The sequence below is a fragment of the Prinia subflava genome, chromosome 3 (genome assembly GCF_021018805.1).
Source record: "Prinia subflava isolate CZ2003 ecotype Zambia chromosome 3, Cam_Psub_1.2, whole genome shotgun sequence".
In the NCBI taxonomy this organism is placed as follows: domain Eukaryota; kingdom Metazoa; phylum Chordata; class Aves; order Passeriformes; family Cisticolidae; genus Prinia; species Prinia subflava.
This window is the reverse complement of record NC_086249.1, coordinates 25,440,387-25,457,747: the sequence shown is the minus strand read 5'-3', so window position 1 is coordinate 25,457,747 and position 17,361 is coordinate 25,440,387. Positions and strand designations below refer to the sequence as shown.

General features: G+C 43.3%; 1 protein-coding gene across 1 annotated transcript in view; it reads left to right on the top strand.

Moving 5' to 3' along the window:
• Window positions 1-17,361, top strand: part of ME3 (malic enzyme 3) — a 119,515-nt gene that overhangs the window by 61,498 nt on the left and 40,656 nt on the right. The window contains exons 2-3 of the mRNA XM_063394449.1: window positions 2,817-2,950; window positions 4,245-4,394. Of these exons, the coding sequence (XP_063250519.1) occupies window positions 2,817-2,950; window positions 4,245-4,394 (284 nt within the window). The remainder of the gene's footprint in view (window positions 1-2,816; window positions 2,951-4,244; window positions 4,395-17,361) is intronic.

The window sequence follows — 17,361 nt, the reverse complement described above, 5'->3', positions numbered from 1 at the left end:
AAACTTTTTTTCTTTTAATTTGCACCAGTGCACCTTTTACTAATGAAAGGAGCGTCACAGTATGTATGTACAAAGCATGGATCTGGCAAACAGGAAAATGAGTTTCAGTCCTTCGCTTTGTCCTGGCACAGGTTCCTTGGCATTGCTGATAGTTTGACAAACATTTTTGCCAGCATCTGCACCACTTGCAAGTGCACGGCTCTTCCAGCCATTCATTCCCATAGCTACATGTCCCCAGGCTGTGCCCAGATTTGCCAATGTCTGCAGAGCCCTCTGTGGTATCACCAGCCAGGGGAGCTGCTCTGAGATCAAGTGATGCAGTTGTTTTTAAGCCAGGTACTTCCTCTTGCTGATTAACTATGTGACTGCACACATGCTCCTACTGGCACAACCACTGGGATGGCACAGGGATGGGAGCAAGGAACAGGAGGGGGGGAAGGTTGCCAAAACCAAGTTTATCAAGATATGTCCTCAGTTTTTCTCTGGCAATGATAACAGTTATTCATGACAGAAAAATACTAAATCCATGGTAGGAAACAGCAGTTTAACAGCTATGCAGCCATAAAGCTGCTCATTAATATTTTGTCAAGCATGTGTCTGTGTGCTTGAGTAGATGTAGTTCATTAATTACAGATTTTGAATATTTCACTGCCAGCTGTTCATCAAGATACAAACCAGTTTGTTAGTTACGGGTGAAGTTTTCATTAGGATTTAAGCTCCTGAAAATGTTTTCTGCCACCCTGCTGCCTAATCTGCTATCAGCATAGCAGAAATACCCTTAATTAAAGACTCTTATAATCTCCTTCACAGACTGCAGAATGCATTTACCATTGCTGTTCATCAGGCTGAGTCCAGTGCAGAGCACTGCTGGTGGTCTGGAGCATCAGCCCCTGCTTGCACAGGAGCAGGACATGCTCAGGCTTCTGCCTAGGAAGCGTGACCTTGTCCTGTAAGAGCAGGATCATCCTACAAAGGCTAGCAGTTGAGCTCCAGCTGTGGGACAGCATCAGTTACTAAATAAGACTTGTGGCACTTTATGTGCTACTTGTATTTAAAACAAAAGGTTAGCACTGAGAAAGCATCCTACATGGGCTGTCTTCTGCACCACTAATATGCTACTAATAAACTGTGTCTGGTGGTGAACGAGTAGGTAACTGAAGTGGATGAGTTGGATATACTATACAGTACCCAAATATAAATCTTTGCTATCTGGAGATTAGCAGATGTGAAGCCCATCTACAAGAAGGGCTGTGAGGATGATCCAGAGAACTGCAGACCTGTCAGCATGACCTTGGTGCTAGGGAAAGACATGGACTGGGTTGTCTTGTGAGCCATCATACAACATGTGCAGGACAACCAGGGGAATAGGTCCAGGCAGCATGTGTTTGTGAAAAGCAGGCCCCGCTTGACCAAGTTGATCTCCTTCTATGAGAGTGACCTGGTTAGTGGATGAATGGAAAGCTGTGGATGTTGTCTACCTGGACTTTAGTAAAGCCTTTGACACTGTTTCCCACTGCATTCTTCTGGAAGAACTGGCTGCTCATGGCTTGGACAGGTGCACTGTTTGATGGATAAAAAACTGGCTGGATGGCTGAGCCCGGAGTGCTGGTGAATGGAGTTAAATCCAGCTGCTGGCTGGTCACCCATGGTGTTCCCCAGGGCTCAGTTGTGGGCGCAGTCCTGCTTAATGTCTTTATTGATCTAAATAAGAGAGTGAAGGGCACTTTTATTAAGTTTGCTGGTGACAACAAGTTGTGTGGGAGTGCTGATTTAATGGAGGCAGGAAGGCTCTGCAGAGGGATCTGCAGTGGCTGGATTGATGGGCCAAGGCAAATTGTACGAGGTTCAACAAAGTGAAATGCTGGTCCTGCAAGGCAAATGACGCCCTGGTCTGTATCAGCAAGGTGTGGCCAGGAGGACCAAGGCAGTGATTGTCTCCCTGTACTGGGCACTGGTGAGGCCACACCTCAAATTCTGTGTTCAGTTTTGGGCCCCTCACTGCAAGAAAGACATTGAGGGGCTGGAGCATGTCCAGAGAAGGGAAATGGAGCTGGGGAAGGGTCTGGAGCACAAGTCTGATGAGGAGCAGTTGAGGAAGCTGGGATGGTTATCCTACAGAAAAGGAGGCTCAGGAGCCTTGTTGGTGGGGGTCAGGTATCAAGTGATAGAAAGGATGAGAGGGAACGGTCTCAAGTTGCACCAAGAAGGATTTGTATTGGATATTAAGAAAGATTTCTTCATGTGTAGTGTCATCAAGCATTGGAACAGGCTGCCCAGGAAAGTGATGGAATCACCATACCTGAAGGTGTTTAAAAGCCATGTAGATGTCATGCTTATGGACATAATTTAGTGGTGGACTTGGCAGTGCTGGGTTAACCATTGGACTTGATGATCTTTGAAGTCTTTTCCAACCTAAATGATTCCATCATTCTACACATGTTATGTGATTTGTAAAGGAGTATGATCGCTGTGGTTCCAGGAAGGTTATGGAAACTAGTAGGTGTGAGCTAATGAAGTAATATAAAAAGAGTATGAAGTGAAAGAAACACTAAGAATATGTACACTATGAGTCAAAAACACTATAGAAATAAACCAAATTCAGATGGCAAAAGAGTGTGAGTCATTAAAGCACTTCTGGTGTTGGACATCTAATCCAGAAGCTGCAGGTCTGGGTGGTCTGGACCCCACACTCCCTGCAGGACAGGACTGCCTCCAGGCCCTCAGGGGCTGTATGATGTTGCTTGCTTTCTTCTTGGATATTCTGGCTGGTAGTGCATATTATGCCATTTGAATGTGCCTTCCTTTTTTCTTCCCAGGGAATGGCTTTTACACTTGAAGAAAGGCTACAGCTGGGAATTCATGGCCTCCTTCCTCCTTGCTTCCTGAGCCAAGACGTTCAAGTCCTTCGTGTGATGAAAAACTTTGAAAAGCAATCTAATGATCTAGACAAGTATGTCAAAAACTTCTTATTTCCTCTCCCTTCCCCCTTTACTTTTCAATTCTTTAAAGCCTCAAGGAAAAATTGTGGATTCTGCTTCAATGTACACATTTTCGTCTGAGTCACTTTTTTCCAGCTGTCCATACTCTCCAGCAGCACAATCATAGAGCAGTTGGGGTTTAAATGGACTTTAAGATCACCTGCTTCCAAACCCTCTGCCATGGGCAGGGCCACCTTCCACTTGACCAGATTGCTCAAAGCCCCATTCAGTCTGGTCTTGAACGCTTCCAGGGTTGGGACATCCACAGCATCTCTGGGCTTGTGCCAGTGCTTCACCATGCTCACACGCAAAAAATTCTTCCTGTCTAATCTAAACCTACCCTCTTTCAGTTTGAAGCCATTCCCTCTTGTCCTGTCAGTATTCTCCAGCTTTTATTTAGGCCCCGTTTACGTACTGGAAGTTGCTAGAATATGTCCCCAGCACCTTTCCTTCTTCAGGCTGAACAACACCAACTGTCTCAGCCTGTCTTCACGGGAGAGGTGATCCAGCCCTCTGATCATCTTCATGACCCTCCTCTGGACCTGCTCCAACAGGTCCACTGATGTTAGTTTTTTCTACCACTACATTACTGGAGAGTTCTCGTATACTTTGGGTAGAAGAAAAAGGCAAAGCACTGAAGGTAGAGTGAACACATGTAGTTCATGTATCTGTACACTCCTCAATACATTCACTAAAACACTGGATGGAAGAACAGAAAAAAAAAGTCAGAATGTAGGAAAAAATAAAAGGAAAACAGAAGCAATACTGTTTTGGCTAATCTTTCTGAGTTTTCATTGCATCCAGTATTGTTTATCAGAGTTACTGAAGGAAGATGCTGTTTGATTCCTGCTGTGGTGGACAGTAGGGTTTGCACCTCCATCTCTCTCAGCTGCTGTTGATCTGAGGACTGAGGCAGCAGGACTCTCACCCTGTAGACCAATTGCATTGGCTTTTCTGTGCCACAGATACCTATGTTGATCTTGGAAGTTATATACTGGCAGCTGTGTATGATGCCTTTTGATGCAAATTTCAAAATTCTAAGGTTGTGCATGGATGTGACATTCGGCCCTACTGAGTCTTTGTGAGCTGTCACTGAGGATGGTGGAGCTGGCCAGGCCCTCTGGGAAATTTTGCTCATGATGTAGCATGAAAGATTGTCAGGGCTTGGGAGAACTGAGTGCATACTGAGTAAACCAATGACTGCTTTTTGTGAAACTGTGAACTACCATAAATACTGATATATAACTGGTTTTTATTACTTTAAAGGTATATTATTCTTATGACGTTGCAAGACAGGAACGAGAAGCTTTTTTATCGAGTGCTGACCTCTGATATCGAGAAATTCATGCCCATAGTTTACACTCCAACAGTTGGCCTGGCTTGTCAGCACTATGGTTTGGCTTTCAGGAGACCACGGTGAGTGAAGAGACTGTGTCTGCATTTTTTTTAATTCCATGTGAATGTTTCTATTGTATTGACACCATTTTTATGTGGGTGGCCTGAAACATCTAAAACTCAATCCCTCATCAAAAAGTGAACCAGCAAGCAGCTTCGTGTGTGTACATTTGATGATGAGTTGGGGAGTCGAGAATAGCTCTGACTTCTTCCTGTGAACAGTGAACAGAGTGGTTTTGTTCTCAAACAGTGCTGTACAGTTCCCAAACAGCTTGCTGAATTTGGGGCTCCACCCCGCCCCATCTGCTGTCTCAGGAGCACTGAGTGCCCTCTGCAATGCTGTTTGAGTAATTGTTGGGTTTTGGATACATTGTGCTGATTTGGAACTTTTGTATGCACTTCCACAAAATACCCCACTAGAGTCATCTTCATAGATGATGCTCTCTGCATCAGTGCCTCCCTCTCTGCTCAGAACAGTCACTGTATAAATTCATGCAACACTAAACACTCTGTACCATGTTGGAATACCCCGTTCTGCATAATTCTTTTTAATGATTAATGCTTAGATAAATCCCTTGTTAGCTTTCTGAAGTACATTTGAACCTAGCCTGAAAATTCAATGGTACGGTTCCGTTTTCTTTGCAAGCTTTTAATTTTTTTTTGTCCTTGAAATGTACCAGTAGTCAGATGAACATTTAAGTTTTTGCTATAGAAATTTTCAAAGGAATGGAATAATACAATTTTCAAAGCATTTCACAAGCATGAGGTTTCTTCAGCTGAGAGTAGTGCTACAGATGGGGCAACTGAGGCAAGTTCTACTGAGTCTAGGTCACAGGGAGTCCCTGAGGCACACCTCAAAGATGTAAGGGCTGTGTAGACAAGATAATTAATAACATTTTATGTATAAGGTTATCTTGGCAAACATGCTTGCTTCCTGCTTGTCATGAAAATTCCTAATAAAGCCAGTGTATTCCTTCACATGAGCTGCTCCTCAGGATTGCTTTTTGGCTTGTGTCTGTGCTAGGTACTTGTGTTCTGTGCCATGATGTGCAACTTGTGGATCTGCTGGGCTGTGGTGAAGTCATTTATCTATCCAAGCCTCAATCTTATTCCCTCCTCCTCCTCCTGTTTCACTGTGAGGAAACCAGAGAAGGATCTGCTCTTTGTATAGAGAGAGGACATTAACTACTTCTGGGCATGAATAAAAGGTAGCAGAGATAAGAGCATCCAGATTGTGTCTCCAGGTGTTGAGCTGTGAGCACTGTCAGGCAGAGAAGAGCACACTGCTGGTTCTCAGCTAATCAATATTAATGCAGCAACTGCTGATTGCCAGGTAATCAATATTCATGCAGCAATTCCTGCTATACACTCACTGTGTCTTTGCCTCCTGGCTGCCTTTACCTTGCAATAAGTTAAAAAAATATTTGGGAGCTTCGCTTCTTTTATTTTCCATCTGTTGTTATCTTCAGGAAAGCAGGGATGTCCTTCCACATACTGAACTCTTTCTGCAGTTGTTTCTGTTGGAGAATTCCCCTTCCTGTAACTCATGTCTTTCTCATGTTTTAAATCCACATTATTTTACCAATGTGATAGGAATGTCTGTTCTCATAGTCTGGCAGTTTTGCTGCTAAATTTGGGCTGGGTCTTTTCTGGATTCCAGCCCATGGCTTCTTCAGGAGCAAATGACCATGTCCTTGGTACACTGGATTTCCTGTGGTGGGGAGTTTGTTTCCCTGAAGATACAGATGTATTTCAGCCTAGCTTCGGATTTGGTTGTAATCAAGGCTGTTTTAGCAGAAGAACATTTTTGTTGCGAGAAGAAACGAGCTGTTGTATCATGTAAAGTGATGAGACTAAAATGGGAAGAGTATATGTATGTGCTATTTTTTTCAATCTGACTCTTACTGTCTTGAGTATATATTTTCTGTCCTGGAGCATATTACAGACATTAGGAATTGGCCTGCAAGACACATAGCTCAAGGTAGGATGCCAATACGTCTGCTAAAATCTCCATTTTAAAACCCCACATTGTGCTCCAACATGGAGGGATGTGCCCGTATAGCACAGCTTATTGTGCAGTCTGTCTGTGGCCACAGCAGCAGCAACCTTTGGGCACAATTAGCTTCTTCCCCATGCTGGGATCTTTCTCAGCCCCATTAGTGCTTGGCTTTATACTTGAAGGTTGAGCCTGGAAGGATTACAGTGCACGTAACTTGCTTACAAAGCAGCTCTTGAACATCAGCATTTAAAAACAGTCCCAAGATGTCCAGCAGGGCTTCTCTCAGAATCATTTCTCAGAGCACATTTATCTATGTTTACATGGCGGCAGGTTTTGTTTGTCAAAAACAGGTTTTGTTTGTCAGTGCTTGTTTTCCCTTTCTTAGTCTTTATATACAAACCTTTAAAGGGTAAACCTCTCTAACCTGCACTTTTAGGGGGCCAGTGGACAGAGTTCACCTTCTAGGTCAGGGCTTCAGCATACTCCCTGCTAGCAGATTTATCTGCTCCAAATGGAATAAGACACCTGGTGTTCTTTTCTTTCAAAAAGCTATCCAGCCAGCACTCTAAATGAACAGGCTTTCTATATTTAACAGTAGAAAAGAGCTACTAGGAACAAAAACACTTGCAAGCATTCAACTCTTCTCATGCTTATCTGTGATGCCCACAGTTTCCCCACTTCTTCTGGTGAGCCAGGCATAGCTCCTGATGCCCCAGCAGGTTTTCTGCCTTCCCCAAACTCCTACTGCCTTTCTCTTTACTACTTGCTTTAAATTCTTCAGGCATGATTTTTTTTTTCCATTGACCTCAGACTTCTTCCTATGTGATTAAGCCTCAGAGATTTAGAATGACTGAAATAGAGGTGGAACCATAAAATTTATAAAAATTACATCCAGCCACTGTTGCCTAAGAGCTATATGAAGCTTTTGCTGGAAGGTGTCTAATGTTAAATACATATTTCCTATCTTGTTTTCCAGCCAGCTCCCTGGTGCCTTAACAATATTTGTTTATGTAAAGGCATGTAATAACCATTACAACTTTTAGGCTAAAGTACAGTTTCATTTTGTATTTTGAATTTTTGAAATAAGAAATATAAATTATTATATAGTTTGTAAGTACAGGTTAAAGTACTAAGCAATAGCACCTCTTCTGCAGTAATGATTAAGAGTCGTGTCAAAATCTGTCTTCTGTGATCAAACCATGTTAAATAAGCACAAAGGAAGAGTAACATGTCCAAAGAGAACTCTTCCTAAGCACAGGTCCTGTCTGCAGCTGTGGCCAGTAATAGGAGCAGTACAGGACTAGGATAGGTAAGCATACTCACCTCTTGAGGACTTCTCCGATTATGCTCCTTCTCATTTTGTGTCTTGTGGTTGCAGTTTTGTTATGAAAATCCATTGCTCCCTTTGACTCACAAGTTCTGTAATGGTGGTGAGGGGACCCAGATGTACGCACATTGTCAAGGCCAAAGGACATGACTGAAAATAGAGTCCCAAGGTGACAAGAATTGTTTCATCTAAAGAATATATCTGTTGCAGTGCATGATGACCAAGAGTGATCCAGGCTTAAGGGAGATTTCTTGCAGAGTTGTACAGCTTCAGGTCCTATACATGTGCAGCTTTGCAGTCTGTCTCCTGCATCTGTGGCATCCCTTCACTCCTCCCTCCCACCACCCCTGTGCCTCCACAGGTGTCTGTGCTGCTGTGCAATGGTGGTTCAAGGATAAATCCAGGCAGATCCAAGTCCTTTTTGGGCCAGGCTGGCAGTGATCCAGTTTCACTGGATAGTGAGTTCCCTAGCCAGTTCACTGCCACCTGCACAGGAGCTGTGCCGATGTGCTGAAGCAGAAGCAAGCTGCCCAAGGCACAGGGAGGGCAGGTTTGCTTATGTTCAGCAGCAGTGATAGCAAAACTGGCTTCAAGCAAAGGACAGGCTGTCCTAGGTACTAAGAAATATGGGCCTTGGAAGTGTTTGCTTTTCAAAGCCCAGGAACCCCTTGTCCTCATCAGAAGTTTGGTAGAAGGAAGGAATGACATTTATCAGAGCAGGGCTTGCAGCTTTGAGACACTAAATGAAGGAAGGAAGAAAGGAGGAATCTTGGTTCTTTGATCCCATTAAAAGAGTCACCATTTCCTTAGGAAATGCTTCCACCACCCCTATAAGCTTTCAGACTGTGACTGAGAGTCCATTTTGATTAAGGGTAAGGATACAAAACCTCTACCAAAAAAAGTACATAGTAATATTTTAATTTTTTTTCCTTTTTTGCTCTTTTTTTTATAATGCACTTAATGAGTACCATTGGGGTCCTAACAAAAGACAGGACTGAACGTGTGCAATGCTATTTAAAAGGTATGTTTTAAGCCTGAGGATCTCTTTTAATTGTGTATCTTTGAAAGGGACTATACTTCTTCACAAAGAGATAGTAAAGAGGAAACTTAGGTCATGGAATCAGGGTTTTATTTCTTCTGTAATGGTGAGGGATAGTTTATTAGAGTAGCATAATACCACAGTCTCTCAAGACACGGGTTAATTCATAAGCATAGTGGTATTTGAAAGTATAAAGTTGTCGGCTGCTCCTCAAAAGCTTTTGGCATCCCCTGAGAGTAGGACTGGAAAAGGTGCTTGTATCGCCATTGGAGAAGGGTTATGGTGACAGAAAAAGCTTGCCTAAGTTAACTTTTCTTTCCCTACAAATGTAAATATCCTTGAGATCTGCTTGCAGAACAATGCAAAACATGTTGGGATTAAGCGAACCTGGAGAAAGCTAACAGGAAGCAGATGGTGTGAAAATTAGGTCTGACAGAATAATGATCTGTGTGTCTGATGAAAAATGAGTAAATGAAACATCAGTCAATCTACAGAATTGTCTTGTCAGCAGGTCTGGCTCTGGTGAGAGACTTTTTTTTTTGTGTGTGTGGTGTTGTGCTGTCTGAGCAGCAGGAGGGAAAGTTACCTGCCATTTTTGGACTCTTTAGGACCAAACCAAATGGAATTAGAACAAAAGTGTAAATCCCACAGATTTGTCCCTAACCACAGAATTGTATCCATTCCCTCTTCTATAAAACATTGGAGACCAGAAGTGAGTGGGAAGACTGGGGTTTGGATTATTGTCCAAAAAGTTTGGTTTGAAACCCCTTTAGACCATCTCTACTTCTTGTAAAAATGCCAGTCCTCATAACTTCTCTTGTTGCCACCAGCCTGGTTCAGCCTTCTTCCAGAGGCAGCTGAAATCAGTGCATGAGAAGAGGAATGTGTTTAACAGTGTGTTTAGGTGACATTGCCACAGCCACCCAAAGACTGGTCTTGTGACTGGCTGAAGGGGAGGGAATGTCTGTGGAAGGTCTCACAGACACCACCACTGTCAGGAAACCCTGAAGAGGCTGTCAGGACACATAGGTGGGAGACAGTTGTTGGTATGGGACAAGATAATTGAGTGAGGGGGCAAAGACCATGGTTGGAATAGGTGAGGAGAAAGTAGTTCATGCAGAGGGAGCCCAAGGCTGCTGAAAATGGCTCAGCCTGTTGGGAACTTCTGAGAGCTGGCAAAATAATTCAAAGGTTCCCACTGCTCTCTCTCTCCCCACTTTCTTCAGGCAAGTCTTTCCAGCATGCTGTATCCTATCTCTGTCCCTTTGTTTCCACTTCACTGAAGGGTTTTGCAAAATGTGGAGACAAGCACAGACTGGTTTGTGGGCATACAGAGAGAAGAGCTGGAATATTGGTCCTGATCTGATGTTCCATGCAGGCTGGGGAATGGGATGGACACTGTTGGTGTTGTGAGGCTGTAACACACTTTCTACATTGCAATGAGTGAAAAAGGGAGTGAAGAAGGGTGTGAAAAAGGACTTAGATCTGTGTTTTCATTAGAAGAACAGTCAGTGCTCCTTGTTCCATATCTCTAGTCTTCTCTCTCTCTGTTTTCCTTTCCTTTTCCTTTCATTTCCTAAGAAAAATGTGTATGGACTGGCTCTAACAACCATGACAAATTTTTATGGGCATGAGGTAAAACGCCAGGCCCACAGAAGTTAACAGCAAATCTCATGTTAATTTATGAAGGTCAGGCTTTCCGCTCCTGTCAGAGGTGATTTAGATTTAAGTTTGTTGAAATTCCCTGATTTACCAGGAGAAGCTCGAAGGAAGAGGTGGAGTTGTCCAAAAGAAAGAGGTTGACCTGGCAAAGGAAATACAAGAGAATGTGTTCTCCTTTGATCTGGCATAAATCTATGCTGCTGCCACAAGAAACAACCCCACCTCAAACAAAAAATGCCAAAGACAGGGAGGAGGGAGAAGAATTATTTAGAATAATGAATACCAGGATGTAAATTTCAGGGGAAATGGTGCTGACTATCATGAAAACCTTGGACAGCAGTACCCACTGGGCTGTGGAACAGCCATGGATTGTGCTCAGAAAGCAAACCGTGTCCTGGGCTGCACCAAAGCAGTGTGGCCAGCAAGGCAAGAGAGGTGATTCTCCCCTCTGCTCCGCTCCAGTGAGACCCACCTGGAGTGCTGTGTCCAGCTCTGGGGACCCCAGCACAAGAAGGACATGGGCCTGTCGTAGAGAGTTCAGAGAAGGCCACAAAGATACTCAGATGGATGGAGATCATCTCCTGTGAAGACAGGCTGAGAGGGCTGGAGTTGTTCAGCCTGGAGAAGGGAAGGTTCCAGGGACACCCTATTGCACCTGCAGTACCAGGAAAGCTGGAGAGGGGCTTGCAGGAGGGCATGTAGTAATAGGATAAGGAGCAGTGGTCTTAAAGTGAAAGAGGGTAGATTAGATATAAGAAGTTTTTGACTGTGAGGGTGATGAGGCACTGGCACATGTTGCCAAGAGAAGCTGTGGATGCCCCATCCCTGGAAGTGTTCAAGTCCAGATTGGATGGGGCTCTGACCAAACTGGTGTAAGGGACGGTGTCCCTGCCCATGGCAAGAGGTTTGCCATGATTAGACGGTTTGCCATAGTTAGTATCTTTAAGGTCCCCTTCAGACCAAACAGTTCTGTGATCCTACAACCTGATTATGGAGGAATTTGTACAAAAGCTGCTGCTATTTTCTATTGCTATTTGCTGTAATTTATGGCAAAAAGTAGATTTTTTTTATTAGGTGGATTCACTAAAAGTATACCAAATTATTTCATTTATCTGGAAGCTGATTTCTCTAGTATCGTCAAAATAATCTTTCTTTTCTTTGTCAAACTTTGTTCTAATTCTGTGTTCATTCTTGGGGCTCCCTGCAGTGCACTTTAAAAGGGAAGGTGTGGGTCCTGGAAGAATTTGCACAGCACAGGAAGGAAATATAATCAGGGTAGGACTTAATTTAACTTCCCTGGGGTTTTTGATCCCACCTTAACCTCTGCACTATGAAGTAAAACAGAATACATTGTGTGCTTAGCAGTGGAACAGATAAGGGCTCCTTGGTCAAAACCAACAGAGCAACAGCACTGATTGACCATCTCAGCGTGTTTCTCTTTGTAATCTTCCAGTTACTGAGATTCTTCCAGGATCCAGCACACAGTCAGGTGGAGGACTAAAACTCCACAAAGGTAGAGGGAAGTCAGGGCTGAGTCAAGTTTTCCTACACTTAAAATTGTTTTTGAACAAAGAATATCAAGCCCTGTGAGCATGGTAAGCTTAAATGCAACAATGGTTACTGAATTTGGGAAATGCCCATGCTTGTTGGTTGGTGGAATCCATGGATGGTGGAAACTTATGTTTCACCTCAATGCCCAGTCTTTACTCAACTGCATCTGTAAATTTATTTGTGGGTGACAGGAGGCAGTCTGATCTTCCCCTCTCCCTCCTGCACATAGCAAGAAGGGAGATCTGGGATAAGCCAGAGTCACATCCCATACTCCAGACCTGCTTGGCTCTTACCCAGTCCTTGGCTCCAGCAGCCTGATCCTTACACAGACAGACCTTCTCAGAAGTTCTCCTAAAGAGCATTGAAACAACACTGCTGGAAAAGACACTGGGAAATTGGGTCAAGTTTTAAAATACAAGGAGGATTTAATTCCCAAATTATGCTATGACTTGGCAGTTCTCTGGTTCAACCAGAGAACTGAGTCCTCAGAATACAGCAGGGGAAAGTGGCTCACAAGCCAAGAGCAGCATGGGTTTGCTTGTCTCTTGCCTTAATCCTAGAATGTGAATAGCAGAGATCCACTGGGGACCTGATTCCAACCCTCTGCCTTTTCACATTGCTGCATAATGACCAGTGACAATTGGTCAGTGGTACAGAGCTGGTCTTTCTCCATCAACTTCCCCCTAGAGATGAAGAAAGGATATCTGTTCTTTAGGCTGATGCCTGACTAGCAGGACCAGTAAATCCAGGATTCCTCCTGGTTTCTGTCCAGTGTCCCCTAACATTTTGTATCTGTGAAACCTTATGTTCCTTTCCACATCTCCTTCATCCTTTTTTCCTATCCACCTGTGCTTCACCACAGCCACCCACAACAGCTTGTGTCCTCCCCTTCCCTCACCTCTTCCAAAGGGCACAGTGGGCACAGCTTTCAGTGCTCTGCTTGCTGTCCCTTGTGATTTCCTATCTGTGCCCCATAATTATTGTTTTTTCATTTGGTTTCCTCTATAGCCACCTTTTTTTTCCTCCTTTTCTCTGCCTTCTGCTTATTCCTGCAGCCCAGGAAAGCTCTAAAGCTTCACTAGCAAGGGCTGAGTAGATACTGGAGTAGGTACTAGGTGGGAAGCAGCACATGTTGTGAGCAGCTGCAAACTGTGTTTTTGGGCAGCTGTCAGAATAATTGTCAGAGTAAGGTCTATGTTCCCCTCCCCAGAGTGGTGAGGGCATGAACCCCTTTATCTTTTCACTTTATCTCAACAGTAATTTTCATAAAAGAGTATGGGAACAAACATCTTTGGGACCTTTGCCTTTCTGATAAATTTGTTGAAATGAGCTAGCAGGTAAGAAAGGACACAGTATAATTGCCCTTTTCCTGGGGGGAAAAAAGCCCTGCTAAAAGTAGTGGTGAATGTTAATCACCAGATTAACATTCTGGCAGATAGGAGATGGATCCAAAAGCTTTGCTGTAGGCTGTGATCTGGACCTTCCTGCTGTGGCAGGGTTTGGACTATGCCAAAGCATAGGGAGAGCTATGGCTTGCGCTCATATGTGCTCACTTAAGTCTCTCCGTTCCTGATCTTTGGCAGTTTCCCACAGCTTAGCAGCTTTCAATCCTTTGGGATCATGGAGATTTCCCAGTGTTGGTTTAGGGGTGTTATGTGGATAGTGAGTCTTTCATTATTGTACCTTGGAGGCTGCATCTTCTGGCTTCCACACTGAATTTTTGGTTTCCTACCTTAAATGTGTGGTGACAGCATTAAGAACATTTATAGTAGTAATGAAATTATTCATTATTATTTATGTTGCAGATAATTTGAAATTAAATCTCTTACTGTACTTAAATTATAGATATATTGCCTTATAAGTCTCTGTATAGATTTCACTAATATTTGATTGTGCTTGGTTTCTGTTATTTTTTCATTATTACTGTAGGGTAGTGGTCAGCAGCTACAATTTACAAAGAAAATTACCTAAAGCAATGAAAATTTCTTGGCCTTTATCTAAAAAAAATCTGAAAAGAATAGCTGATGAATCAATGCAGAGATTTTATCCAATCTGATGATTAATTGTACTGTATTTAGACAAATCAGTGCATGCTAGCACATACTTTCTTTCCAAAGTCTATAGCCCACAGGCATTTGTAATCTCAAGCTCCCTAAAACAGCCAAGCAATTTCAAAGTTTATTTTGTTGTTCTGAAGCCTTTTGTCCTGTTTTGGCAGAGACCAGAATCAAAAAAAGTCAACAGTGGGGGTTCAGTTGGTGGAAATGTCCCTAAAGGCTCATATTGCTCAACCTGTCAATTTTGTATATGAGTTTTGAAAGTGAAAATAAATAAAACCAAATGTAGGCCCTTACTGTAACCACATTTTATTTTACCTCTAACACAGACTGGCCTTAAATCCAGAGTGGCTCCTCCAGCCTGTTCTTCTGGCACAGCAGTGAGAGTTTTCTGTGGTTAGTACGCAACCAAAGCCAAGTCCATCAGCTGATCCCTCCCTCGCGTGTGTCCCTTTTGCAGCCTTAGGCAGCCAAAGTACCTACCCGTCAGCTGGGCTTGGGGCATAACTCAGCCAGACTGCAAAAAGCACAGAGCAGCATGCAGTGGCAATCAGCATCCTTCCACCGTGGCAAGCCAACTTGGTTTTTCATTTCCTGAGTGTGAAAATAATTTTGACATGTGGATTTCAGTGTTACTCTGAGATGGTCGTGCTGCAGGTTTTGAGTGCATCATGCCTTTGGGTAAGGCATGGCTGTGATCACTGCAGAACTTGTGCCATGCCTGTCAGAGCTGTTTTCTGCCCAACCTTATAACTCACTGTAGGTTTCTGGCTGCTGTCTCACAACCTTCCCATGGCTGTCCAACAGCAGCCTGGTGCAGGCTGGGATGCTCACAAAGATCTGACTCATCTCTTTTGTTTGTTGCTTTTTTAAGCAATGATTTCCCATGGATTTCCTATGTCTTCTAAGGGAAGTCCAGGCCTAATCAAGTTAAAATGCTCAAGGACTTTTATGTGAGTAGAATTTCATCACCTTCAGGTTGTAAGTGGAGACACTTAACCTTTATTAGTATTCCAAGAATGAGCCATTCCTATCCAGATAAAAACACTTACTCACGATGCCTACTTGTCTGATAGAAGTGTTGGGAATATGTGCATTTTCTTAACATTAACTTACACAGTAGTTTTTATCGTCTCCTCACTCGTGGAGCAAGTTCCCCTCATAGCACCCAGACTAGAAGTTAATAAGTGCAAAGAAAATTAAACAAAGCCTGTTTTGTTACCTTTAGTCTTGCAGTTCAGTGAACTGGTACGGCAGCACACACACAAGGAGCCACACTCCTTGGAAGGACCCTTCCTTGGCTGGCTGAAAACCATCTGGAGAATTAGGGACCTTAGCCACCATTTGAATCTACTTCCCTCCCTCAGTTCCTCTTCTCAGGAACAAGTAATTATATGAGGCAAAGCCTGGTAGCCCCTTAAAGGAGACACCTGTTTTCTGAATAAACAAGGCTGATGGACTGATCTCTGTGCAGAAAGCACGTGGAACTTGCAGCTGAGGTTTTCTGTGTTCTTCTTGTGTACACCAAACCCTGAGCAAGCCTGATCATTGCAGTGTCAGTAAATATTGGATAACACTGTGCAAATACATTCCTCCCTTACTGAGCAAGTATCTTATTCTTCAAAGCGAAGTCCTGTGGAGGAGTGAGCAGGAAGAAGGATGAAGCTGCAATAGTTGAGTGGGAGGGGTTGTATTTTTCAACTCCTGTGAACTTAGGAGCTTTTGAGATCCTTCTGGTGGTTTCTCTTTTCCTCCACGGATCATAAATATGCAATCATTTTCAATCTCAGCTAGTAAGGCAAGTTCATGCAAATCTAAGAGTGATGTCCTTTTGCTTCACTCTAGTATACGTATCAGTGATCCAGTGCCATCATTTATTCTGCTCTTTTGTGGCTTTTGACCAGTGTGATGTGAGTACTGGTAGGTAAAATTGCTGACTGTTACTCATATATGATAAGTGTAAAGAAGCCACTAATTTTATAGACGTAAACAGGTAACTGAAGTCATAGGAATGCTTCCCAAACCCACAGAACAAGACTGGAAGAAGTGCACAAAGAGGTTTTACATGGAGCTTGATGAAGCAAAGGCATTGGTTGCATTTGATTGCAGTGGATTTCTGACTGATTTCACATCAGAGGCAGCAGTGGGGCAAGACTACACCAGGAGGGTTGAAAACAGCCACAAGAGCATTGTTAATTGCCAAGGAAGAGCCATTAGAAAAGGGAGAGAGACTTCTGGGTAGGAGGGAAGTGAGGAGAGATTTAGAGCTGTGAGGACAGGTTGCATAATGTTTTTCACTCCCCTCTGTTCTTTGGGGAGTGAACATTCTCTGTAAACAAACAATAGCAGTCTAGAGATAGCACTGCTGGCTCCACTGTTTTTTCTAATGGGAAATAACTCACAAGTCAGCATTGCTAACCAGGACTGTCAGAAAGGGGAACACTGCTTAGCCTTTTTAAAGGCTAATGAAAGGATTAGTGGATATTTCTATTTTCTAAAATCTGAGACATGTTAAAACTAATTATTTCCCAAATGTCTAAAAGAATCATAGAATCATTGAATGGTTTGGGTTAGAAGGGACCTTAAAGATTAACTAGTTTCAACCTCCCTGCCATGGGCAGGGAGACCTTCCACTTGGTCAGATTGCTCAAAGCCCCATCCAACCTGGCCTTGAACACTTCTAGGGATGGCAAGTCCTCAAACTCTCTGGGCAACATGTTGCAAGTCCCTTGCTATCCTCACAGTAAAGGATTTCTTTCTAATAGCTAATCTAAAACTGCCCTCTTTCAGTTTGAAAGAGCTATTATCCGTTGTCCTGTCACTACATATCCTTGTAAAAAATATTCATGTTATTCCAAAAACTATCACCAGTATCTAGTACCACTTCCTCTTGGCATCAAATGTCCCACGTTTTCTTTGTCTCTGAACTTTTTCTATAATGAGCCTTGTAGTAAAGGGATTGTTATCAGTGTGGGGCTTTCAGAATGCCATCAGGATGGCCAAGGTCTAACCAGTACTGGGGCTCAGAGCAGGATTCTTCTTATGGCTCACATGGTACAGTGTGTAAAGTCCTGGAGTACTGCCATGAACTCGGTCAGGAAAAAACCAGAAAAGAAAAGATAATGTCCCTGGCTTAGGGATGAGAAAAGGTCTTGTGGGTGAATATACTCAAGCTCTTTCATGGATTCTGCAGTGACCTGCAATTTGCTAGATCCTGCAGTCCAGTTCTGGCAGTTTGACTGGACTTGCTGACATCCAGAGAGAAATACTGCCTCAGTGACAAATTAAGAAGCTGTAACTCTCCTTGAAGTCCCCTGGACTCTTACAGCAGTGCTCAGTGGCACAATAAAATC